Source organism: Triturus cristatus, chromosome 8 (genome assembly GCF_964204655.1).
Source record: "Triturus cristatus chromosome 8, aTriCri1.1, whole genome shotgun sequence".
NCBI lineage: Eukaryota > Metazoa > Chordata > Amphibia > Caudata > Salamandridae > Triturus > Triturus cristatus.
The window spans coordinates 181,793,058-181,818,362 of record NC_140591.1 but is presented as its reverse complement, the minus strand read 5'-3'; the positions used below and the strand labels follow the sequence as shown (position 1 = coordinate 181,818,362).

Below are 25,305 nucleotides of genomic sequence, written 5' to 3'. Positions count from 1 at the left end.
TTGTTTCTCGTAAACATACCACTTTCTGGTGGCACCCAGTGAGGGTTCCTGCATTGTGCAGATGTTGTTTTTTTTGATGGCATGTCGATGACAGCTTTTGGTTCCCTCTAATTGAGAGGTATTTTCTTTGTGACCCTAAGGTGTTTTCACACTTGTTGGAAGCGGTATCTTCTTTTTCTCGGACGATGGGTTCATGCCCAAAAGATAGTTACCTGAGTGGTATCTTTTGTCATATTGCGAGGATGCTTACCTATGTTCCATGCTCTATGTAGAGCATTTTCTGTATGCGTTATAGGCATGTGTAGTTATATTACAGTTTATTTTTCCTGAGAGCCTTTTAATTTCCTAGCTGAGCAGTGGGAATAGAGGTAAGGTCCATGAACTGCAGTGCATCATTCATTACTTGTCTAGTTAGTGTTCCCAGCTAGGACATTCTTCTATAGGTGTGTCCTCCTTTTTTTAGCAAGTTCCTGTCAGTCTTCCTCAGCAGGATGGACTTTTGACACTGGCCCTACACAGGCTCCACTTCCTTCTTATATTCTCTACAGAAGGGCATTTTTCCTTCATTCTTGTACCCTGCTTGTTTGCGGCATGTTTGCCACATTCTTAATATGTGCGGGTTATGCTCAAGAGATTGTTGTCTTATACCTCTGGTCTCGTTGTCCTTACACATATTCTTCCCTGTGCCAGTGGGACCTCAACTTGGTCGTTGCATATGCATTTGTTTCTCCTTTTCTCCTCTGTGGCTTCTACATAATAGATGGTGCCAGAGGTGTTACCTTTTCTTTAGAAGTTTTTTCTCCAGACAAGCGGTGGTCTATACCAATAGTTGTGATTGTTCTCTTCGCAATATTTCTGCTGAAGCATTGATCGATGCTTTCTCCATCCATCGTGAATGTATTCTGAGACCCTTTTACCTGCGTTTCTCATGGCAGGTTTAGCTTGCATACTTGTTTTCTACGACAAGGAGCTATGGCTTAGTGGCATTGGCTGTTGACTCTGATGCGTCAGCCCTGTCTGACCATGCGTACGGATACCACCAGGCGAGCTGCGCAGTATTTGTTTCTATGTAGTGTTGTCTTCCAACACATTTTTATTCCTCTGTCATGTGTAACTGTTTCCCATGCTTTTCAATCTCTTACTGACTTCAGTTGATGATGGCCTTTACCACAGTTTTTATTGTGAAGCGTCTGCTTCCTCACCTAAATTCCTAGGGCCGCCCGGTCGCTCTATCTTATTCTAGACTGGCTAGTTCTATTAAGGGATTTTTAGTAGGATCTGTTCGCAGACCCTCCTCCGGGGATGGTATTGCAGGGCATATAATTCAAAGGTAAAGAATCTGCGGCTAGATGTCTCTGTCAGATGAATAAGTCACTTACTTTTGGTAATGCCTTATCTGATAGAGACAGGATCTAGCTGCAGATCCCTCACTGACCCTCCCATCCTCCCTGTTCTGCTAACTGTTTTTCTTGTTACCTAAAGGATCCCTTTCTTGACATTGTGATGTTTCTCAATAGGATTTCGTAATTGCTTGACACAAGGATCTCTCTTTTTTGGAACATTGTTTCCATAGGCAGTTGCTATGAGTGTCTCCGCGTTTTTGGCTCGGAAAATGGTCATGGAAGAAACTGAAGTCATCGCATCAGAGGAAGGGCTTATATGGACCCCATCAACATCACATCTGGTGGATGAGGTCACTACGGTACTGCTGTAAAAAAATAAAATCTGTATCCAGTCTGACACATGGGGAGACTTTAAAGGTAAGGAATCTATGGCTTGATCCCGTCTCTACCAGATAAATCGTTACCGAAAGGTAAGTAACTTATTCTTCACAACGTCCCATATCTGTAAGATTGACTGGTAGAGTCCAGGCAGACAGAAATGCCTGCAGGACACTCAGGCTACCATCAATCTGTCACACTAATTGGGCTTCACAATCAATGTCACCAAGTCCCACTTACAACATCTCCAGATACAGCCCTTTTTGGGAGCGATCCTAAGTTCTGTCTGAGCCAAAGTGTGCCCAAGAGCACAGGCATGTTGTCGACTTCCAGTTAAAACAGTGATGCGCCATCTGGGTGTGATGGCTTTTTGTATAGCAGTTGTTGACCCCTTACAGGAGTACCTAGCATCTAAGTGGTCACAAGCGGGGGCAGTTTAGAAGATCTATTGTTGGTTTTACCGAGGGTCCATCAGTCATTACTATGGTGGAGCTTAGACAATATCCTGAAGTGCAGACCATTCTTGGATACAATACTAGGTGGCTATCACCACAGATAAATCACTCATAGGTTAGGGTGCACATATGGGGGATATCATAGTCCAGGGTTCCTGGACAGATCATCAGCAAACATTACATATCAATGTGCCTAGAGCGCATAGCAATTCAGATGGCCCTATAAGCCTTCCTCAGCAATATAACTCGGAAGACTGTTCTTCTCAGAGCAGACAACATGACAGCAATGTATTACATTCAAAAACAAGGGGGCACACTCTCTGTACATTTGTCTTGGTTGCCACAAGAAATTTGGCATTGGGCTATCCGCCTTCATATCCACCTCTTGGAGGAATATCTCCCGGGGGTGGACAACACCACTTCGAGTCCTCCACAGCTACTTTCAGTGGTGGGGGACACCAGACATGGATCTGTTCACCACCTTAGAAAACACAAAATGCAAAAACTTTGCCTGCAGGTACGGCCATCCAAAGTCTATGGGCAATGCTCTTTGTATGAATTGGACAGGGATATTTGTCTCCTCTTTTCCGCCTCCCCCACACATTTTTGACCCTGTCAGGAAGCTCGAGCAGACATCTTTCAAGATCATCCTAGTAGCTCCCACCTCGGCGCAGCAACCCTGGTACACCAGGCTCTTAAAGATGTCCTTAGTACCTCACGAGAGGCTCACCAGCATCCCTGGCCTTCTCACTCACAGCAAAGGAACGGTCAGGCATCCCAACTTAAAACGACTCAACCTAGGAAGTTAGCTCCTGAAGTTGCAGAAATTGGATACTTGAAATTACCTCAAGTGTATGGTCATTCTGAGGGAGCAAGGCACCCAACCACTAGAGTTTCTTACACAGAGGAAACATTTAATTCATTACAGCACAGCCCTGCAAATCCACCCATTGCGCCAATGGTACAGCAGATAGTGTGCTATTTGTTACAAACACCAGTCAATTTTCTGTATACCAGTCATTAAGATTTTTATGGACAGGTTAAAAGGAATAGTTCCACCACGTGTACCACCTGTACCCTCTTGGAATCTAAATGTTGTTTTTACAAGGTTGATTTCCACACCTTTTGAACCTTTATATTCCTCCCCAAATTTAATCTGAAGGTGGTCTCCCCTTTTTACTTAAACCAGACTCTTGATTTACCTGTTTTTCCCCAAAGCCAGACTGTGGCAGAAAGAGCACTTCATACACTTAATATTTAAAGGGCCCTAATATAGTACATTGGTAGGACTATGCCTTTTAGAACAAGCAGAACAGCTGTTTGTTGCTTTCTCAAATCTAGAAAGAGAAATGCAATTTCTTAGGTAGGAATTGCAAAATGGATAGTCAAATGTATTTAAATATGTTATACGGCAGCCAAATGAACTTTACCAACAGTTCCACACTTATATTCTACTTGAAAAAAGATGCCTCTATAGCTTTTTTTAGGCAACATTACTTTAGCTGACATGTGTAAGGCAGCTACATGGAAGAATCCACACACTTTTACTAAGCATTATTGTGTGGATGTCCAGGCAAGGCAATAGGCTCTTGTTCGATATACAGTCCTTCGGACACTATTTCATACATTTGCACCATCTGATGCCTAGAGCCACTGCGAGAGGGGAACTGCTTTACAGTCTATGCATAGCATGTGTATCTGCAGCCAACACATGCTATGAATGGAGTATGCTGCTTACTTTGTAAGCATCTATTATTAGCGTGTAGTGCTGTGGAGTCACATGCACTGTACCGCCTCCCTGGCCGGCATTCGCTTGTGTCAGAATTCATGTTTTATGCATTTTACATACAAGTATGTACATATATTTTATTCTTAAGCATATAATGAATGATGTTTCTGTATCTTCACTAGCTCCATCCTTACTCTCCAATAAGGCGGGGAAAAAATGAACAATCTGTCAATGGAGCTGTTGAGCATATGCATCCGTGGGGGAGACTTGACATCACGTCCGCAATAAAAGACTTCTTCAAGAAAAACAAGTTGTAGAGGTTGTAGAGTCTGAGCCTAACACTAGATGGCAGGAGTGTGCCTAGCATGTGAATCTGCAGCAAATAGATGCTTACAAGGTAAGTAACATACTTCTACTGTGTTACGAAGGCCATCTTGGGGAGCTTGAGATCTGGTGTCTCTGATCTTAAGCCGAGATCCTGCTCCTCATCAACTTTTTTTTTTTTTAATTTTCTTTTAACAAGAGATTTTATTGATTTTCCATGGTACCAGAGGGGCTGAGCCCAGCAAGCAAAGTACATTTGAAATGCATACTGTAAAATCTCTAGGTACTGTAGATTTCCCACTCCTAAGTTCTGTGGAACATCAGACCAAAGAAAACACCCCCACCCCCACGAACACGCACCATAGATACTTTAGAAACATTATATGGACATATCAAAGGAATTCCCGTCTACATCTGTGTAGCACTAATAGTTTAAACCTGCAAATTGTTCACTACCAGCCGTTCAATAGGGTCTCGGGTGACTGGCTGCACCATTAAGGACAAGTCAATTCCCCTTTACTTGGCCCACCGAGCCCAGATCTTCCCATGCTTCTGTGGACAGCCCCTCGCCTGGAATCCTCATCAACTTTTGAAGTTTCAAGCAATCCATCTGTCTCTGAAAGTCTTTCTAGGGAGTATCCCTAGACGTCTTATCTGATCTGATCAGCCACTCCCCTGCTACAGCACAGAGGGACCGCTCCCAACACTCCAGCTGAGCAGCAGCGATTCAAGCCCGGTCCTTGCCAGTCCTTTGCTGAGCTCTGCACCTTCCACTTGTGCCTGCCTGTCCCCTTTCCTCTGCCTTCCAGTTGCTCAGTCTTTATCTTTGCCCTCTACTCTATCTTCTAGGCCTTTTTCTTTTCTTCCTGTCTGCCCATTTGTTCTTCTGCTCCTTTTTTTTTTCTCTCTGTGGCCTTTACTTTTACTTTTTCCATTTTTTTCTCTCTCAATACCCTCATTCCTCTTTGATTCCTGCCCCCTCTACCTCGCTGCTCTCCCCACCCATTCCCCATCCCCCTCGCCATGCTGTTTTCCCCGCCACTGACTGGTTTCCGGTCCAGGGAAAACATGGCTTGGCAGTTCGGGCTGGACTGTTCCCATGAGGCACAGGGTCAGACTGATTTGCATATGGCCATGTCTGAACTGGGGTGGCAGAGTGGGCTAAAGAACGGTGATGGATTAAACCCAGATCAGTTGACTGGGGGTGAGTGCTTGCAATGTTCAACACTCCGTCCATCATTTCCTTTGGCTTTTGCTTTGTTCGCCATAAGTTGGCAGGGTATGCTCAGACGTGAGTCCCTTGCTCACTTTGCCACTGGATTCAAGCAAGCCTGGCTGAAGACGGCTGAAATGCCAGAAACCGGTCCTAGGAAGCTTGTTTCCAGTCCAGGGAAAACATGGCTTGGCAGTTCGGGCTGGACTGTTCCCATGAGGCACAGGGTCAGACTGATTTGCATATGGCCATGTCTGAACTGGGGTGGCAGAGTGGGCTAAAGAACGGTGATGGATTAAACCCAGATCAGTTGACTGGGGGTGAGTGCTTGCAATGTTCAACACTCCGTACATCATTTCCTTTGGTTTTTGCTTTGTTCGCCATAAGTTGGCAGGGTATGCTCAGACGTGAGTCCCTTGCTCACTTTGCCACTGGATTCAAGCAAGCCTTGCTGAAGACGGCTGAAATGCCAGAAACCGGTCCTAGGAAGCTTGTTTCCGGTCCAGGGAAAACATGGCTTGGCAGTTCGGGCTGGACTGTTCCCATGAGGCACAGGGTCAGACTGATTTGCATATGGCCATGTCTGAACTGGGGTGGCAGAGTGGGCTAAAGAACGGTGATGGATTAAACCCAGATCAGTTGACTGGGGGTGAGTGCTTGCAATGTTCAACACTCCGTCCATCATTTCCTTTGGTTTTTGCTTTGACAAGCCACTCTCTACAATACCAACTGATTGATTGATTCCTAGTGGCTGATTGGGTCAGGCTAGTGTAGTACTATGAGTACCTGAGCATTTACTTTATGATCCAGCTACTCCTCCTGGAGGACCACTCGAGCATAAAGGGAGTGTCCTACACCAGAATCTCCTCAACCTACACCTCAATATATGGAGTTTGAGCTGCAGCAGTTGAATTGTTTCACTTGCCCCTGAAGTAAGAGATATCATTCTTGCAATCAGATGCCCGTCCAAGAAATCCATCTCCTCCAGGTGCTCATAAAAGGTTTTGGCTTGGTGTGGAGTCTGTCATCATGACCCTCTACAGGCTAGTCTTTCTGATGTATTGCTTTTGTCAGTGGCCCTGCAAACTCTTGCAGTGGGAATAGTTGAGGGTTACTTGCTGGCCCTTTTAGATTTGATATTTTTAATGATCAACCTTGTATCTTTAAATCACTGGCTAGTATGCATTTTCTGAAGGCCTGATGCATTTGTTCCCTCCAAAACCATTTGCCATGTCTCAGTGGGACCTAAATCTAGTTAGTCTGTATGTTCCTTATATGCACGCCTATTGAGGTTATGCACAGTTGCTCGCTAAGGTTTCTGTCTATTGAGGCATCTTTCTTATCACCGTCACTTCTGTGTGCTGCATATTTGAATTACAGGCACACTCTGGGCAACTTCCCTGCACCACTTTCTTCCCGGGCAAATTGGTGCTGAGGACTCTGGCTGCCTCTCTGCCAAATCTGCTATCAACCTTCCATGCCAGTTCATCAATTTACTGTGCTGGCATTTTACACTCATCACACCACTCGAAAGAGGAGGAGAGGCTTCATCAGCTTGACCCTTAGAGCCTTGATTTTATATATTGACCGTATGAGAGACTATTGTGGATTATCAGCTCTTTGTGGGGGTCTCTGGGTGTCATTATAGGCTAGTTAATGCAAAAGAGGACTTTGTCCAGGTGGCTGGTCCTCTCTGTCAAAGTCTGCTATGAGCTGACTAAGAAGGAACCCCAAGAAGGCCTGCAGGCCCATTCCTTCAAGGCCAAGGCCTATATCTGCATTGATAAGTGAGGTGCCTGTTCTGTAAATATGCCGTGCTGGGACAGGAGTGTCAGTGCACACATTTACAAAACGCTACTGCCCTGACAGGCTGGCCCGGCAGGATGGCCACTTTGCCTGCTCCGTCCTGCAAGATTGCGTAATCTGACTTCAATTCTCAAACCCTCCTTCTTTGGGACTTACTGCTGCGGTATCTATCCTAAAAGTATGTAATCTGTGGTTAAAAGTATCTGTCACTAAAACAAGTTACTAACTTTTAGTAACACACTTTGTTGTAGATATTATAACCTGAAACTGTTCACTGCCCTTCCACATCACTGTTCTGTGGAGTGGACCCCTGAACATCAATCAATCAATCAATCAAAGCATTTATATAGCGCACTACTCACCCAGAGGGTCTCAAGGCGCTAGGGGGGGGGATCCGCTACTGCTCGAACAGCCAGGTCTTGAGTTGCTTCCTGAAGGCGAGGTGGTCCTCGGTCAGGCGGAGGTGGGTCGGGAGGGAGTTCCAAGTCTTGGCGGCGAGGTAGGAGAAGGACCGTCCCCCTGTGGTGGCTCTTCGGATGCGGGGGACGGCGGCGAGGGCGTGGCCGGTCGATCGAAGCTGGCGTTTGGGAGCGTAGAAGTTGAGGCGGCTGTTGAGGTATCCTGGGCCTTGGTTGTGTAGGGCTTTGTGTGCGTGGGTGAGGAGACGGAAGGTGATTCTCTTGTTGACCGGGAGCCAGTGCAGGTCTCTCAGGTGTCCGGAGATGTGGCTGCGACGGGGGATGTCCAGGATGAGTCGTGCTGAGGCGTTCTGGATCCGCTGTAGTCTCTTCTGGAGTTTGGCGGTGGTTCCGGCGTAGAGGGAGTTGCCGTAGTCCAAACGGCTGGTGACGAGGGCCTGGGTGACCGTCTTCCTGGTCTCGGTGGGGATCCACCGGAAGATCTTACGTAGCATGCGCAGGATGTTGAAGCACGACGAGGAGACGGCGTTGACTTGTCTGGTCATGGAGAGGGAGGAGTCCAGGATGAAGCCCAGGTTGCGTGCGTGGTCTGTTGGTTTAGGTGCGCTGCCTAGGGCGGGGGGCCACCAGGAGTCGTCCCAGGCGGAGGGTGAAGATCCCAGGATGAGGACTTCCGTCTTGTCCGAGTTCAGTTTCTGGCGGCTGTTCTTCATCCATTCGGCTACCTCTTTCATCCCTTCGTGAAGGTTGGCTCTGGCAATGGCGGGGTCGTTGGTGAGGGAGAGGATCAGTTGGGTGTCGTCGGCGTAGGAGATGATGTTGAGGTTGTGCTGGCATGCGATGTCTGCGAGGGGGCTCATGTAGACGTTGAAGAGGGTTGGACTAAGCGAGGAGCCTTGAGGGACGCCACAGATGACTTCGGTGGCTTCTGATCTGAACGGGGGGAGACGGACTCTCTGTGTCCTTCCGGCGAGGAAGGAGATGATCCACTCCAGTGCCTTCTCCTGGATTCCGACGTTGCTGAGGCGCTGCACTAGTGTACGGTGGCAGACAGTGTCGAAGGCCGCGGAGAGGTCTAGGAGGATGAGGGCTGCTGTTTCTCCGTTGTCAAGCAGGGCTCGGATGTCATCGGTGGCTGTGATCAGGGCGGTCTCGGTGCTGTGGTTGGCCCGGAAGCCAGACTGCGAGAGGTCGAGGGATCCGTTCGTCTCGAGGAAGGCGGCCAGCTGCTTGTTGACGGTCTTCTCGATGACTTTGGCAGGGAACGGGAGCAGCGAGATGGGGCGGTAGTTCTTGAGGTCGGTGGGGTCGGCTGATGGCTTCTTTAGTAGAGCGCTGAGTTTGGCGTGCTTCCAGCTCTCCGGGAAGGTAGCGGTGTCGAAGGAGGTGTTGATGATGTCCCGCAGGTGGGGTGCGATGACAGCGTCGGCCTTGTTGAAGACGTGGTGAGGGCAGGGGTCGGTCGGAGATCCGGAGTGGATGGAGTTCATCGTGCGGACGGTGTCTTCGGTGCCGATCGGGGTCCAGGCGCGGAGGGTGGTGGTGGGGGGCGGTGGTTCGGTCGTGGCGTGCGTCGGTTGAGTGCTGAAGCTGTTGTGTCTGTCCGCGATCTTGTTGTGGAAGTAGGAGGCGAGGGAGTTGCAGAGGTCTTGCGAAGGGGTGATGTCGTTGTTTCCGACGTTGGGGTTGGAGAGCTCTTTAACGATGTTGGAGAGTTCCTTGCTGTTGTGTGCGTTGTTGTCCAGTCGTTCCTTGAATGCAGTTTTCTTGGTGGCGTGGATCCGTTGGTGGTGTTTTCGGGTGGTGAGCTTGAGGGCAGTCATGTTGTCCGGTGTTGGGTCTCTGCGCCAGGCTCTCTCGAGGGCTCGGCAGTTCTTCTTGGAGCTCTTGAGTTCGTCGGTGAACCATGGTGCTTTCTTGCTGCCGGGTCTGCTAGGCGGGGTCCTCAAGGGGGCGAGGTCGTCTGCGCAGTCGCTGATCCACTTCGTGAGGTTGGTGGCCGCTTGGCTGGGGTTCGTTGTGCTGGTGGGTGGGTTCTTGCTCAGGGAAGTCGCGAGCTGGTCGGCTGTGATCTTGTTCCAGCTTCTGCGTGCAGCCTGTTGCTGGTGGTGGTGGATCGTGGTCCTTCTGAAGCTGAAGTGGACGCAGCTGTGGTCAGTCCAGTGGAGTCCGGTGTCGTGGCTGAAGGTGATGTCTTTGCTGGATGAGAAGACGGGGTCGAGTGTGTGTCCGGCGTAGTGGGTGGGGGTGGTCACCAGCTGCTTGAGTCCGAGGTTTGCGAGGTTGTCCAGCAGGGTGGTGGTGTTGCGGTCGTTGTTGTTCTCCAGGTGGAAGTTGAGGTCCCCGAGGAGGATGTAGTCAGCGGAGGGGAGGGCGTTCGGGCTGACGAAGTCGGCAATGTCCTCGCTGAATTGTGTGCGTGGTCCCGGGGGTCTGTAGATGAGGGTGCCTCTGAGGGTGGTCTTGGGGTTGATGTGGACCTGGAAGTGCAGGTGCTCGGCGGGTGCGAGGGTGTCGTCGGTGTTGGTCATGATGCGGATGGTGTTCTTGTGGATGATGGCGATGCCTCCTCCAGTCTGGTTGATGCGGTCCCTCCGGATGATCTTGTAGCTGTCTGGGATGGCGATGGCGATGTCGGGCGCTGAGGAGGCGTTCATCCAGGTTTCCGTGAGGAAGGCGACGTCTGGGGCTGTGGTGTCGAGCAGGTTCCAGAGCTCGACGGCGTGTCTGTGGATGGAGCGGGTGTTGAGCAGGATGCATTTCAGGTGGCTGCTGCTGTTGCTCGTCTTGGTCTTGGTCGGTGCTGGAGAAGTGCAGGTCCGGATGCAGGTGAACTTGCAGGTGTGGCAGCAGAAGGGTCCGTGGGTGCGTCTCGGGGTGGCTCGGTAGCAGCCCGGGAATCGGCCGGCGTTGAGTGCGTTGAGTTCAGTGGCGTCGTAGGTCCGGCGGGGGGGGCTGGTGTCTGCGGGGGCCAGGGGTCCTGGCACTGGGCGCGGTCCAGGCGCGGACGGGGGCGCAGACGGGCTTACCTTTGGCGCACCTTCGGCGCGCGTAGGGCGCGCCCGCTGCGCGTGGCCGCTGCGCGTTATCCACTCTGCCATAACTGGAGAGGGGGGGAGGGGCGGAGTGAGGGAGGTGCAGCTGGGAGGCGGGAGCGGGGAGGGCACAGAAAGGAAGAGGGCGTGGACGCGAGAACGGCGGCGGGAAGCGGGGAGCGGGGCGGGGAGGGCACAGGGGGTACAAGCACGAGAAAAACAATAAACTACAACAGTAAAGTACAGCAGTCACAAAACAAAACAACAGTGCAAAATACGAAACCGGGCAACAGAGTGCTGCCTGGTCCGGTCATAAGCTTCCGAGTTAGATTTTGACACACTGTTATCAGTAGTTTTATTCATTGTGCTCTGCATCTGAGGGCACAGAGGGGGAAGATTAAGCAACTGACATAAGCACAGAGACAATACAAATATGTCACTCCATCACTTTTAAGACAGTACTTTAAGAAGTAGTCACCACCGCCATATAGTGTAAATTCCTGGTACGTGGCGAACACTGTTGAAAAAATTTCCCTAAATCTCCATATCTAGTCTAGCACCTGGGAATATTGTAAAAGTAAGGAGGCTGCAGTTGGAGCGTCAACCATTTAGATTGTTAATTAAGGTAAGTAACTTGTTCTTCATGATGGGACTTAGAACACTGTCAGCTTACGTTCTTGGGGCATTGTGGATGTCCACCATGGAAAGGAAGATTATTCCCATCTACTTCAGTTTAGTGGATTGATTGGTAACAAACACCAAAGATATAGTCACAGTACCAATTTAACTGTTTTAGTACTGTGTATGCTAGGCATAAACTTATCAAAACCCTTACAAGCCAAGTTAAGACTGTTTTCAAAAATAGAGCTCAAATGACAATGGTTATTTCTTCAGACAAGTGTGTCATAGATTTCTCGGGGTTTGTTCCCAAAGTCAGTGCCTCAACTGCATTGACTGTGATAAAGATTCAGGTTTGATGGGAATGAGAGTTTCATGTCGGGTGTCAGGGATAGCCTTATAGTGGTTTCGCTCTTATTTATCTGACAGAAGTCAAGCGGTCTCCCTTCCGCCGTACCAATCTAAATTTTCCACCATGGCGTTCCTCAGGGATCGGCCATAAGCCCTATTCTCTTTAATATCTATATGGGACCCTTGATTGGAATTATGAAGGCGCATGGTGTGAGAGTGGTAAATTTTGCCGACGACACCCAACTTTTCTTCTCTTTAGAGGGAGACCAGTCGATTTCTTTAGCAACTTTTCATGACTGCACGCAGGATACTGCCCACTGGTTAAGAACTAATTCACTCCAATTGAACTCTGATAAGACTGAAGTCTTATATTGTGCTGTGGGGAAGGTCCCGCCCCTTTTTCCGGACAATTTTTGGCCTTCTCCAACTACATCTGCTCAGGTTCCAGCTAGAGCAGTTTGTAATTTGGGAGTGATGCTTGACGCAAATTTGACCATGGAAATGCAGGTAAACAAGGTGGTGGGGAACTGTTTCTCCCTGATTAAATCACTAAGGAAGATCCTTCAGTTGTTGCCAGAGACGGCCAGAGCGTTGGTTGTTGGTAGCATCATCCTCAGTAGACTTGACTACTGTAATGCCCTACTATTAGAGGCCCCTAAATTCTTGATTGAGCGCCTCCAAAGTGTCCAAACTGTGGCAGCCAAATTGGCATTGATGAAACCACGACGCTAGTCTGGTTCACTTGCCCCATTGCAGAGCTTCATTGGCTACCTATAATGCAGAGGGTTCAGTTTAAGTCTCTGTGTTTGGTCTTTAAGGCTCTCCATGGCCAGGGACCTATACCTCTTCAAGAGATCTTCAAATGGGATACTCCATCAAGGTGTCTTCGCTCTGCCACTGCTTGTTTGGTGAAAGTTTTGAAAATTCAAAGAGCTAAGTCAGGAGGAAGAGCGTTCAGCTCGGCTGCTGCCAAGCTTTGGAACAGCCTCCCTCTGGGATTTAGACAGCTACATGATCTTCTACAGTTTAGGAAGAAGATCAAAACATGACTGTTTCAAAGAGTCTTTCAAACTCTGGAGCTGCCCTGCCAGTTTATGCCTGTTTCTTCCCTCCACTGCTTGATGAGGATTCATGTACTAGCGCCAAGATACCCTTTGGGTGATAGTTGCGCTCTATAAGTACCGTATACAATACAATACAATGTGATTTTATGGACAAACATATTCATAGAGTACCAATTCTGAATGGTATTTACCATTTTGTAGAAATACATTTACAGAATTGGTTTTGCATTTGCCTTGTGCAGACTTTACTTCCAAGACGTAAATTAATTGATCTTGAAAATAGGTTCTCTTGCATTGTTTCTATAAGTTTTGCATATATTTCTTTCCCATTCCATCCAGTGCTCCACTTTTTAGCACAGATCTTTATCTGTACCCTTATTCTTCCTCCTTTTGACTCCTTGTATCTTTTTTTTTCTGCTGCAATATTAAACATATATTCCCTTAACCAAATACGCTTTTCGTGATTACATTTTTTCCTCTTCTCTGTGGTTGTATTTACGTTATTTATATCAAAATGTTTTTTCCATTCATTTTATTCTACCATTAAATACGTTTTTAATTATTGGGTTCTTGGAAATGAATTATCTTTGCTATGAATTTAAATACTACAATGGATGACAGTATTTATGAAGTGAATTTAAGACATATCTTTTAATAAGTAATCCGTTGGCGCTAAAGGGGTACATCGGTCACAGTCACATTAATTAATTGTATACCTATTCAGATATATTCCTGAAGCACCATTGCTTTGATTTAGATGGGGAAAAAAATCACTCAGATGAAGCTGAGATTCTGAGTCCGCTCTGTGGATGCAAAAGGATCGTTCCTCTTGAAGCTGTTACCTCACTCTGTCATGAGCATTACATCTTCTGAGATTTATTAGAGGTTTAAGACACAAGGATGTATTGAGCTTGGGACTATAGAGAGGAATCCAGAGAAGTGAACTAGCACAGTTTAAACATCTGCATTTTTGTGGTAGTGACAAGTCGAGGCCTGTGCAAGATCTTGGATCTCCATCACTTTAATTACCAAAGATGTACTTCAAAATGATTACAGTTGCTAAGATATTATAAATTCAACAGTTTTCAAGTGACCTCTTTGCAGTACATCTCAAAAGAGCATTGTCATGGGGGATGTTACCTGAAACTGGTCCCAGGGTGCTTGTTTCCGGTCCAGGGGAGACCTGACTTGGCAGTTCGGGCTGGACTGTTCCTATGAGGGACAGGGTCAAAACTGATTTGCATATGGATGAGTCTGAACTGGGGTGGCAAAGTGAGCTAAAGAAAGATGATGAATTCAACTCAGATCTGTGACTAGGGGTAAATACCTGAAAAGTTTCAGCGCTCCGTCCATCCCCTTGTGTTTGCTTTACAGTACAACCATGCATGTCAAAGGACTTTACTCAGCCTAACTATTTACCATTGTTCTGAATAATTCTTGAATTGCACGTGGATAATTGAAGGTTGCTTGTGTTTTAGATGACTATAATCTGGGATAAATGATACCACAACATTGTCTGTCTTGGGGGTGAGGCGGTTAACCTGTATCTGGGTCCATGTGTTTCTCAGTAGACACGAGCAATAAAGAATACTTGTAAAGTTCCTTATGTACTGGGATGTTTTTCAAGAAGATGGTAGTTTTTAAAACTATGAAGATGTCAAAACCTTTCCAAGGATTTTACAGCAAAGTTTATTCTTCATTGGAGGTTCAACATCCCAGCTGTGAAGTTCCATTTACTTTCTGAATGGCATTCTTAAAATGATCTGTTTTGGTCCAAAAACTATGAAAGCTTGCCAAGAAGTATATAAGAGGTACATATATCAGAATATTTTCCTAGTTTGCTGTTTTGGCTCATAGTCTCCAGTAATGTTTGTCTATTCAAAATAGCTCAAGTTTAATTTTTGTATTGATTTTGACATCTGTACATTTCATTTTTTGTTTCTCTTTAGATCGCCCATGTGTCGTATTAAAGAAGCAAGAAAATGAAGAAAACATTGTGAGTCACGTAAATAATGTTCTTTGTTCATGTTCTCTTTCGATTGAAGGGAGGCTATTGTACTTTGCTGAACTACAGGAACTCCTAGCATTATGCAATTAGGTTTTCTGACTTCCTCAAGATACATAAATAAATCTAATGTAGAGGTCAATGCCCAGTTAGATTTGATGTGTTGAAAATTATTCTTGAAAGTATAGTTTACAGACTGTTAGTCTCCTAACATTTTTGTATATCATGCAGGATTGGATCTTTGTGTTTAAACATTTCTATAACATCTTATACGCGCCCTACAAATATTTTTGTGCCTGATGCAAACAGATATGGTCTTTTAAGGTTGACACCTACCCGTACTAATTTATACACGCATTTGGAGTTCCTCAATCTCCTGGGATTCACAAAGAATCCCAAGAGCACCCTAGGAAATCTGCTATAGTCAATGGCTTCAATAAGTATTCCCATTTACAATTTGTTCCACTATTTAAAACATCTGAGTAAATTATGCAGAATTTTGCATTTGCACAGTTAGCCTGTTTTATTTTTAAATCGTGTTCGCTAGGAAAATATTTCACCGTTTTGAGAAACACTTGCCCATATCTGAGTAGTTTTTGTGGCTGTAGATACATGTGCTCTTCATACTGCTGTCATCTAATACTGGACCCGGACGTTTGAAACTTAAGTTTAAATATATTTCAGTCACAAGACCTGCTGTGACTCTCCAGGGGGAGGAATTCCCCTTTATTGAGGTTGGCACGCTGGTTTGGAAGATAGAGAGGGGAAACCACTTGCTAAACCGTTTTCACCAGGGGCTTGTAGCCCTGAGTAGCCACACCCCAGTGGTCGGCTACTGAGGTCTGTACAACCGGAGAGCGGTTTCATCATCTTGGTGGTGGGCAGAGTAATGCATCGTGGGAGACACAGGTGCTGCACTCCACAGGAAGTGGTCACCAGGTGGGAGGGAACCTGGTAGCCAAATGGTACCAATTGCATGCTGCCCTAAGGGCATTTTCCAAGCATAATCGAGGGACCAGCAAGGAGAGGAGGCAACGAGAACTGCACTTGCTGCACCTGGTGGCTAGTGAAGAGAGGGACTGTGTCTGCCGTGTCCTGCTCAGGCAGGAGCGGTTTCCAGAGCCCAGTCAAGACAAGAGAACTCCAAAGGTCAGCCGACTGGCCTCCGTTTTGCAGCACATTGACAGAACAGTTGAAGACGCCTGATGAGGCAAGTTGGTAGCCTAAAGTCTTCAAGCCACTACCACCACAGCAGTTTAGCACAGAGTACCAAGTCCCAACTCACAGAGTTGTACCTGAGTTTGCTGAACCCAGGAGTGCTGTCTGAGAGTTGCTGGGACCCTCTGAAGGGAAGTTAACGACCCAGGAAGGATTAGCCTGTGACCACGACAACGGCTGACTGGTAGTCCAGTGGCGACTGGACTTTGGCCACACCAGAGAGGACTTTTTGGGATGTTGACCCTGCAACAAGGACCCCCTCATCATTTTTGTGGACTGAGGAATCCCTGCTGGAAGACCCCCGTCGACCGAGTACCATCCATAGTATACTTAGAACATCCTTCTCATCCTTCATCACCTGCATCAGGACCACTGCAAAGGAATCCATTGCAATGCAGATAAAGTGCCAGGAACTGTTCAAGGACTGCGTATCCTGTGGAGGTAACTGCTCTTGAGAACCTTACTGGGCCCTGCTAGAGTTGGTTGCCCCAAGTACTTCTAACAGATTACATTGACACTTACCTAAAGTGTCCAATTTGTTGACTTTGCCAAAGCTTTTTTGTGAGTGAGTGAAATAGCTTGTAAAATCTATATCTCTGGAACCCTCAAGTTGATCTTTTCCTTTCTAGTGTCTAAATTCTAATAAAAATAGTCTATTCTTATAAATTGGTGTCCACTGTCCTAAGCGTGGTGTTGATTTCTTCTTCAGTTGTTCTGATGCTGTTTAAATGCTTAACACTGGTTTCTCTGTGTGAGCCTTGCTGCTCAGTGCCACAGCTACCCAGGGTTTAGCCGAGGGTTTTACATTTAATATCTACTCGACCTAAAGGGGTTGGTAAGTGTAGTACATTGTGAGGGCGCACAACCATACCTTACAATACACCCCATTTCCTCACACTTTACCATCTGATAGGGAGTCCAAGCAAATTGATACAACAGGGAAGCATGTAGTGCTCGGAGCGGCCACCCAATGATGCATTGACATTTGTGTGTCCCCCCTCTTGGTACGGCCAGTAGCACTTGGGAGGAAATTGAGTAGCTGGTGAAATACTTCCCTTTGGCCTACAGGATATGGGGACAGGAGCTAGTTGCTCAGGGTCAGTCACAGTCCGTCAGTGCTAATATCGGATGCACCTTTGATAAGGCAGATACTTCAACAAGAGCTATTAACATCAGATCCTCCGCTGTAAGATTGCTTGGCTCAGGGTATCCGGTTTTGACCCAAGTCGCAGCAACAGTCGCAGCAACACCTCTTGAATGTCCCTTATGATGGCAGCAACAGGCCTCCCAGTCCTTTCGGGGTAGAGTCCAGCCCCCTCTCCGCAGCAGGGCAGAACCACTGTAATTCATGCTGTGTAGCTCAGGATCACGTGATGGGAAGATGTATCACCATTTACCTCCCCAGATGGAGAAGCATTATATCGACAAATGGGTGCTCCATATCGTGGAACATGGTTACTCCCTACCCGTTCTGTCATATTCCCTTGTCCATACTCTGCTGCAGTGTTCTGGCTTTCTTGGCCAACGAGCAATAGAGAGGGTGATGAAATCAGAGATCGCGATTGGCTCTTACTCCCATTATTTCATGGTGATGAAAAAGGACTGTGTCCTTCGTCCCATTCTAGATCTGCACCCTCTGAACATTTTCTTCTGGAAGAACAAGTTCAGAATGCTGACTGTGGCCCAAGTTCGGTCAGCCGTAGACTGAGGAAACTAGATGGTGGCATTGGATTTGCAGTATGTCTATATCTGATAGAGACATCTAGCCGCAGATTCCTTAACTTAGAATATCCCGAGGCGTCAGACTGGATCCGGAATTTTTTTGCAGCAGCACCTCTGCGCGCCGGGTGACAGCGCCACACGACCCCGCGCGTACGTGGATGACGTCAGGGAGGTCATATAAGTCCCTCCCGGCGCGCTGACGTCAGTTTCCTTCTTTTCCGCGTGCAACGCGGATCCGGAGTGAGTGGTTCCTCTGGCCTGTTTTCAGGCCTCCTTGTTGACGCTTCGCGTCAGGAACAGTGTGCAATGCCTTCGGGCTTTAAAACTTGTAATTCCTGTTCACGGCAGATGTCCGCGACGGACTCACATCTTATTTGTATGTGAAGTCTGGGCAAGCACCATGACTCCACGGACTGCGAAGCCTGCCAACACCTGAAGCCGAAGTGTGGGCAGGAGCGCCGTAGGAAGCTTCTCTCGGCACGGCTGTCCCGGTCGGAGTCGTCTCGCCCTCCGGCCTCTTCATCACCGGCAGGTCCGGGGCTGTCGTTCACCACTTGGTAACTCGAGGTGCTTGTCGCCGAGATCTTCGACCTCCCCTTCTTCTGTTATCAGGGGCACTGGTACCCGGAACATTCTGGACACGCGCTAACAGTTGCCCCCCGCTATCTGCCCTTTCCGGGTGTGGGGGTGACTCGGGCCCTGATGGAGGCATATGCCGCGGCTCTGCAGGCCAGGAATGTCGGAGATGTGATGTCGTTAGTGCGCGGCCCGGTTGGGTCCCCCTCTACGGTCCACGTTGAGTCGTTAGGGCGGCGGCCCACCGGGGTCCCCCTCTATGACCCACGACGCCTCTGCCGCGCCACATAGCCCCGCTGTGCTCCCTGTGGCACCGCAGGTGGTTGCCGGTGCTCATAGCCCTGCCTTGAGCACACCCCAGGCTTCCGGGCAGGTGGTCACCTGTCCGGAGCCGGGGTCGGCGCCGTACCGGCGCCGGAGACTCGCTTCCTTGGCTCCGCCTCCACTTCTTTCTCCAGAGTTGGAGCCTGTCATGGATGAGGTGGAGTCGGCGCTGGGGCGGCGCCGAAAGCTTGCCTCGCCGGCTCCGGCGCCTTCTCCTTCTTCGGAAGGGTCGCTTGTCATAGTTTCGGCGCCAGACGGCGCCGACTCAACGCCGGATGCAGCTGAGTCAGCGACTGATGAGGCACGGTCGGCGCCGATGTGTGTCAATTTGGCGCAGTGTCGACGCTGAGTTATGGACTCTTCCCTAGAGACTCTGGAGAGAGTTTGGCGCAGCCCTCTCGCCCGGCGTCGCCGGAAGTATTGTTGCCAGTGCCCCCCTTGGAATTTGTGGAGCCTCCTCAGAAGCTCCCTGATCCGGCAGGATCTTCGCATCCTCAGGAGCCCCGTCAGGATCCTCATTCTTCAATGCGGCTCCCTTACGTGGGGCATTGGTCGCACCTTCAGTGTCTTGGAAGGGTCAGCTTACAACCCTCCCCCACTGATGAGTTGTTGTCCCATCCGCGAATGGCTACCACGGCTGGTGCGGCTTTTTTGAGAGTGGTCTCATTGGCCACCCGCATTTTAAACATGCAACCCCCTTCTGCCCCCTTGTCTGTGGACCCCTTGCTTGAGGTCCTTCACCGGGGGTCCGGGAATGTGGAGCTGCTTCTGCCCTTTGAGGCTTCCCTTTATGATACCCTTTTGGGTACCTGGGTCCGGCCTGCTTAAGGTAACCCGGTGGCTCGTTGAGTTTTGCACCTGCACTGTCAACCTCCACATGATCCTGTTTGTCTTTTTGTGCACCCTAAAGTGCAGGGGTTTGTGTTGTAGACTGCCTTTTCTTCCCTGCTCCCTCTAACGCTTCCTCCCTCTCGGGAGTCCAGATGGCTTAAGTCATGGGTAGGAATATCTTTGCATCCACTAGTGCGGCCCTACGGTCCTTAAATACAGAGTGTGTTTTGGCTCGGGCTACCTCTGCCCTGTGGGACTCTGCAGAGTCTTTGCTTTCTGCCACGTCTGAAGGTGCTCGCTTTGATCTCCTTCGCCTCCTCCGGGATGGGCGCGACCTTGCCGAATTCACAATCCGCTCAGCCTTAGAGACTAGGGATTCTTTGGGCCGAGCTTTGACGAGCTCTGTTGCCTTAAGGCGTCAAGCTTGGTTGCAAGATAGCGTCTTCCCTGAAAATATCGGGGAGCGACTGGTTAACTTACCCTTTGATGGGGTTTTGCTGTTTGATGCTCACGCCGAGTCGGCGGTTTACCGGCTCCTTGCGGGCTTTCATCCTCCCACTTAGTTCTTCTTAGGTCTATCTTCCGTGGTGGTACTTTTTCATTTCGCATCTTTTAGATGCGCTCTGTGTTTAACATGGGCGGTGAGCCTTACGTCTTCTTTTTCTGTGGTCAAGGGTTATTACCCTTTTATTGGCATCCTTTGGATGCGTTTTGCTTTGGGCTGCCTGTTGGCCTGCTGTGCCCGTGTTCCACAGGTTGCTGTGTCTGGTCCTCCGTCTGTGGTATTGAGCCGGTGGCTCAGCTCGGTAATGTCATACGGCTCAGAACTCATGCTCAGGGGTTCAGTTCGTTACTGCGCTCTTTTAGCTTGGCTTATTGCCCTAAGAGGTGTTCCACGTTGTTTGGGGTATGCATACTCCATGTCGGGTACTTGTATGCTATTATATAGCTTTGCTCATCTCACCTGGGCCTGTAGAGCCTGTGTCTCCATGCGTCGCCTGGTGGTCCGTTGTACGGTGTTCTAGGTTTTTTCCTGGAGCCATCTGCTTACGCCATGGTCATCCACCTTTTTGGGAGGTTTCATGGTCTCCTCTTCTACAACGGCTCCTATCTGCCCTTACTGTGATAGGTGTGATCCGGTATGGACATGTTCTTGCTCCTGGCTAGCTCTGTCTCTACATGATTTTATGTTTATACATTCTGCATACGTGCCGGTTGCATTGGTATTCCTCTTCCTACGTAGCCACCTCTTGCGAGGCTGCAAGGTCCGGACCAATATCTCCATATGTGAGGGAGCTTTTCTATGTTGTTGCAAGTTGCCCATAGGTTCCTCCTTGCTTCTGCTTACTGGGGTAATTTCCCAATTTGACATGTGCTCCCTTTTTTGGTGTTCAACGCTGTACGTGTCTTTTCTAGAGTGTTGGTCTCGGATTCTGAGACTCTTCCCACCATTCGTTAACTTGGCGTTTTTTGGCCACTTCCTTCGGATATGCCTTTTTTCCATGTTTTCACATACTATTGTTAAAGTAACGCCTGCGGGACAGCTCTATTGTGGGTTGTTTCTCACTTTGGCTTCATTTTGCCCGGTCAGGCACTCTTATGCTTCAAGACTTGGAGCCTGAGGAGCGACGGCTCCGGTCCCGCGAGCGGTCCCGGGAATGGCTCCTGGACCCGGAGCGGCGGCGTGACGAATGCCGTACCTCCAGCAACTTCCTACGCTGCTTCCGCAAGGCCTTGGGGGCCATGGCGCGACAATCCCAGCAGTCCCGGGAGTCGTGGGCAGTCTCCAGGCAGTAGAGGCAAACATCGTTGGGGTCCGCCACCGATATATTCCGGCGACAGGCCCGACAGGACTTAAAGCTGGGCGTCCCTACGTGCACCAGGAGAAAAGGGAGGAGTATTCAAAAAGTGATTAAGGTACATGCTCAATCCAGATCTGCGCTTGCTGGCGCGGAAAAAGAAAGAACTGACGTCAGCACGCATGGGTGGGGCCTAAGTACTCAACATGGCGTCATCTCGGTGCTTACGACGCCAGTGACGGACGCGGAGCCACACAACACCACCTACTGATGCGCAGGGGTACTGCTAAGCAAAACTTTCCGGATCCAGTCTGACGCCTGGGGATATTCTAAGTTAAGGAATCTATCACTAACTAATGTCTCTTTCAGATATATTGTTACACAAGTAGTAACTTGTGCTTTAAGGTCTCTATGGCTGTTTGCCTACTGCATATTTCTACCTGCTTCAGCGAGTTTAGAATTGATGCTAATTACCCCTTTTGGGGATTGTCTGTGCACTTGGCATGTTTCCTGTCCCGCCGGCTATTCCCAACGCATGGCTCAGGTTCTAGCTCTTGCCTTTGGGCTCTTGACACAGGCTCCTTCGACTTCCTTCTATAGGCTGGTTGCATCTCTTAAAGTTCATTTCGAGCTTAGGTCGGTGTACCCATAGGGTGCCATTAAGCGGAGAGTGGTCCTTCTTTTTCTCTCCCTCCCCCTCTCCCTCTCCCTCTCCCTCTCCCCCTCCCCCTCCCCCTCCCCCTCCCCCTTTCCCCCTCCCCATTGCCCCCTCCCCCTTGTCCCCTCCCCCTCTCCCCCTCTCTACCCCTCCCCCTCAATGTCTCTATCGGATGTACGAGTTACTTACCTTCGGTAACGATGTATCTGGTAGAGACGTTGTCTAGCCGCAGATTACTTAACGCCCACCCACCCTCCCCGTTCTGCTCGGACCATGTCGAGTGGTGTTCTCCACCGTCCTCTTCAGTTGCCATTGGGTTATCTCGCAAGGGGGTTCGGATTGTTGCACTCCCCTACAGTTAACCTCTGCCGAGGGGCTTCTTTCCTGTGATATGGTGCCTTTTGATTCACGAGGAGATTCGTTTTCCTCTGCAGTTACCTTCCCTTCCTTTCGTCTTCTCTACTAACTCTGGGTCCTGGTCCCCTCGTGGTCTTTCTCTTTGAGGGTCGGTTGGGCTCTGATTCCAACCTCTGTTCTTATAGGTTTCAGGCATAGGGTCCCTTCTGGAACCCCTCTCACGCTTCTGTGATCATTTTTTACAACCTTTGGTCCAGTCCACGAGCACGTATCTTAAAGACACTAAAGATCTGCTGGGACTCTTAGCCAACATTCACTACGACCCTGAAAACTCCTTCCTGGTATCACTGGACGTGGAGAGTCTGTACACCTGCCTCCCCCAAGATGATACCCTACGTGTCCTTGAACAGGCCCTCAATGAGGCAGATTGGCAATATCACACGCCCCCCTCTTTTGTCCTGAAATGCGCCACCCTCGCACTCAAGGATAATTACTTTGAATACGAGGGCAAGCTCTACCTACAGAAGTATGGTACATCAATGGGGAGCGTTTTTGCTCCCAGCATAGCGGGCCTGTATGTTTTCAGTTTTGAGACCAAACATCTGCTCAACAACAACCAGCCACGCAATCCACACATCAAGTTCTATAAACGCTACATTGATGACATTCTCCTTATCTGGGAAGGTTCGAGCGAAACCCTCATTTCCTTCTGTGATTGGTTAAACACGTGTGACCCAAACTTGCGCTTCACACACAGCCTTGACAGATACCATACCACATTTCTGGATCTCGACATATATGCAGTGGCAGGGGGTCTCATGAGTAAAACACACTTTAAACCCACTGCACGTAACTCCCTCCTCCATTTTTCCAGCTTCCACCCACGTGCCCTCCGGGAGAATCTCCCATATGGCCAATTTTTGCGACTTCGCAGAAACTGTAGCGACCCCAAGGACTACAAAGCACAAGCCCAAGACCTCTGCCTTAAACTGCAGGAACGCGGTTACCCAAGGCACATAACTAAGACCGCCAACAAAAGGGCCAGAAATCAAAACCGAGAGGGTCTTCTCACAACGTACCCCAAGGAACCCACCCCTTCCCCACTCACATGTGTCACCACGTACAACACAGTATCCAACAAAGTGGCACAGATCATTAAAAAGAACTGGAAAATCCTTCACACAGGCCACCTGAATTGGGACCCTCCCCTTCTCTCTACCAAAAGGGCAAGATCCATCAAGGACACCATTGTGTCTACTAGGCCATTGGCACCTATCAGACCTCCACACACGGTACTCAATGCCTGGGGCCTCCCCAATATCAAAGGGCACTACCCCTGTGGCAACTGCAGTGTATGCCACATCACAGAGACAACCAAACAGCTCGAGTTGGAACCTGGGAAAACATGGGAGCTACGCAAACACACCAACTGCAACACGGAGAATGTTGTATACCGCATCAAATGTCCATGTGATCTGACTTACATAGGAATGACCACACGCAAAGTCAAAACCCGCATCTGTGAACACCGCAGCACCATTCGCTGCAAGAAGAACACCACCAGAATGACAAACCACTTCCTGGAAAAAGGCCACACGACTAACGACATGAGATGGGTGATTATTGAGGCTTTGGACAGCAACATCCCCAATATCCAGTCCCGCCTCCTAGAACAGGAACAAAGATGGATTTATCGTCTTTCGAGCCACATCACCGGCTTGAACGATAATATCCCTTGGAACAGCCTGAGAAAGCCCTGACCCCCTTGGGACGATGTCACCAGCCTTTATCCATAGGCTTCGCCATACTGCGTCCCTAATCTGGTTCATCCTCTCAGACACCCATCAACAACACTTATATCTGGTTCTCTTTTCCCCGCTGCTCAGTGCTCAATTACTGCCCCCCGGAACAGCCTGAGTAAGCCCTGACCCTCTTGGGACGATGCCACTAGCCTTTATCTATAGGCCTCGCCATACTTTAAATTCAATCTGGTTCATCTTCACAGACACCCACCATTAGTATTTATCGGGCTCCCTTTTCCCCGCTGCCCAGCGCTCATGCAGCGCCCCCCCCCACCCCCCCGGGCGGCCCCCAGGCACTGCACAGTGCATATAGTTGTGCCTCCTCTATTGGCTCCCTCTACGGGTTCACCTGGCAACACCCAGCTCTACCAAGCATTCCTGCTTCGCCCGTAGATTCACTAATGTACACCAATTCCCCGAGCGCCTCTACCCACCATCCGCGCTCCGGTCTTTCCTTACACGCATGCGCAACACATTAAGGGTTGCACTGGCATGCAGCAATATCCGCGCATGCGCGGAAGCTCGACGCTTCCCCTCCACGCATGCGCATTTGAAGCCTATAACGCCCAAGCTAGCGAGCACAATGCACGTACTCAATGGCGCCCCTCCCTACTTAACCTCCTCCCTCCCCGGGATCCGGCAGCATCCGGGATTTCGGGAGACCACAGTAGGTGCACGGCGATGGCAGCTTCACAACCAAGTAAGGTGTCTCCAAATTGCTCTAGCAGGATACGAGCTCACTCCTGCCATCTACGCTCTCTTAACCTGTTCCTTTTACCTACAGCTCGTTTGTAAGAAGCGCCCCCCTCCCTCATCCTGCACAGCGCAGTCACTCAGCCATAGTGTAATTACCCTTTTGTTACTTGTTACTTTTTGCGCAGTGTCTGTCTGTTTTTAGTCTGTGCCCAGTCATCTTCTACAGCGCTCAGAGGCTCCATGCAGCCCCTCACTCTCAGCGCACCCTGGGCCACTTATTTTGTACTTTCCTCATTCTGAGGTTCCGCTATTATCACCTGGCGGCTGTTTGTATGATTTTCACAGATAGCCCCACATAGTGCCGCGGCATTTACCACATGGCACCCGTAGTCCACAGACCGTTTGGACGCACCATCTAGCACTACTAATGGTCTTGCCTCCGCTCCTCTGCATAGCAACATGATACACCTCATAGGGATGTGTGTCACGCATGGTACGCTCATTGAAGACAGGTTTGATATCTCACGGCACAATAAAACCTACCAATATGTCGCCTGCCACTCAGTGTATCAAATGTTAAAT

General features: G+C 49.1%; 1 protein-coding gene across 3 annotated transcripts in view; it reads left to right on the top strand.

Moving 5' to 3' along the window:
* LOC146801783 (E3 ubiquitin-protein ligase TTC3-like) overlaps positions 1-25,305 on the top strand; it is a 1,211,260-nt gene that overhangs the window by 639,696 nt on the left and 546,259 nt on the right. For all 3 annotated transcript variants that reach the window (XM_085621275.1, XM_085621274.1, XM_085621273.1), the window contains exon 29: positions 14,685-14,731. In XM_085621275.1, the coding sequence (XP_085477401.1) occupies positions 14,685-14,731 (47 nt within the window). The remainder of the gene's footprint in view (positions 1-14,684; positions 14,732-25,305) is intronic.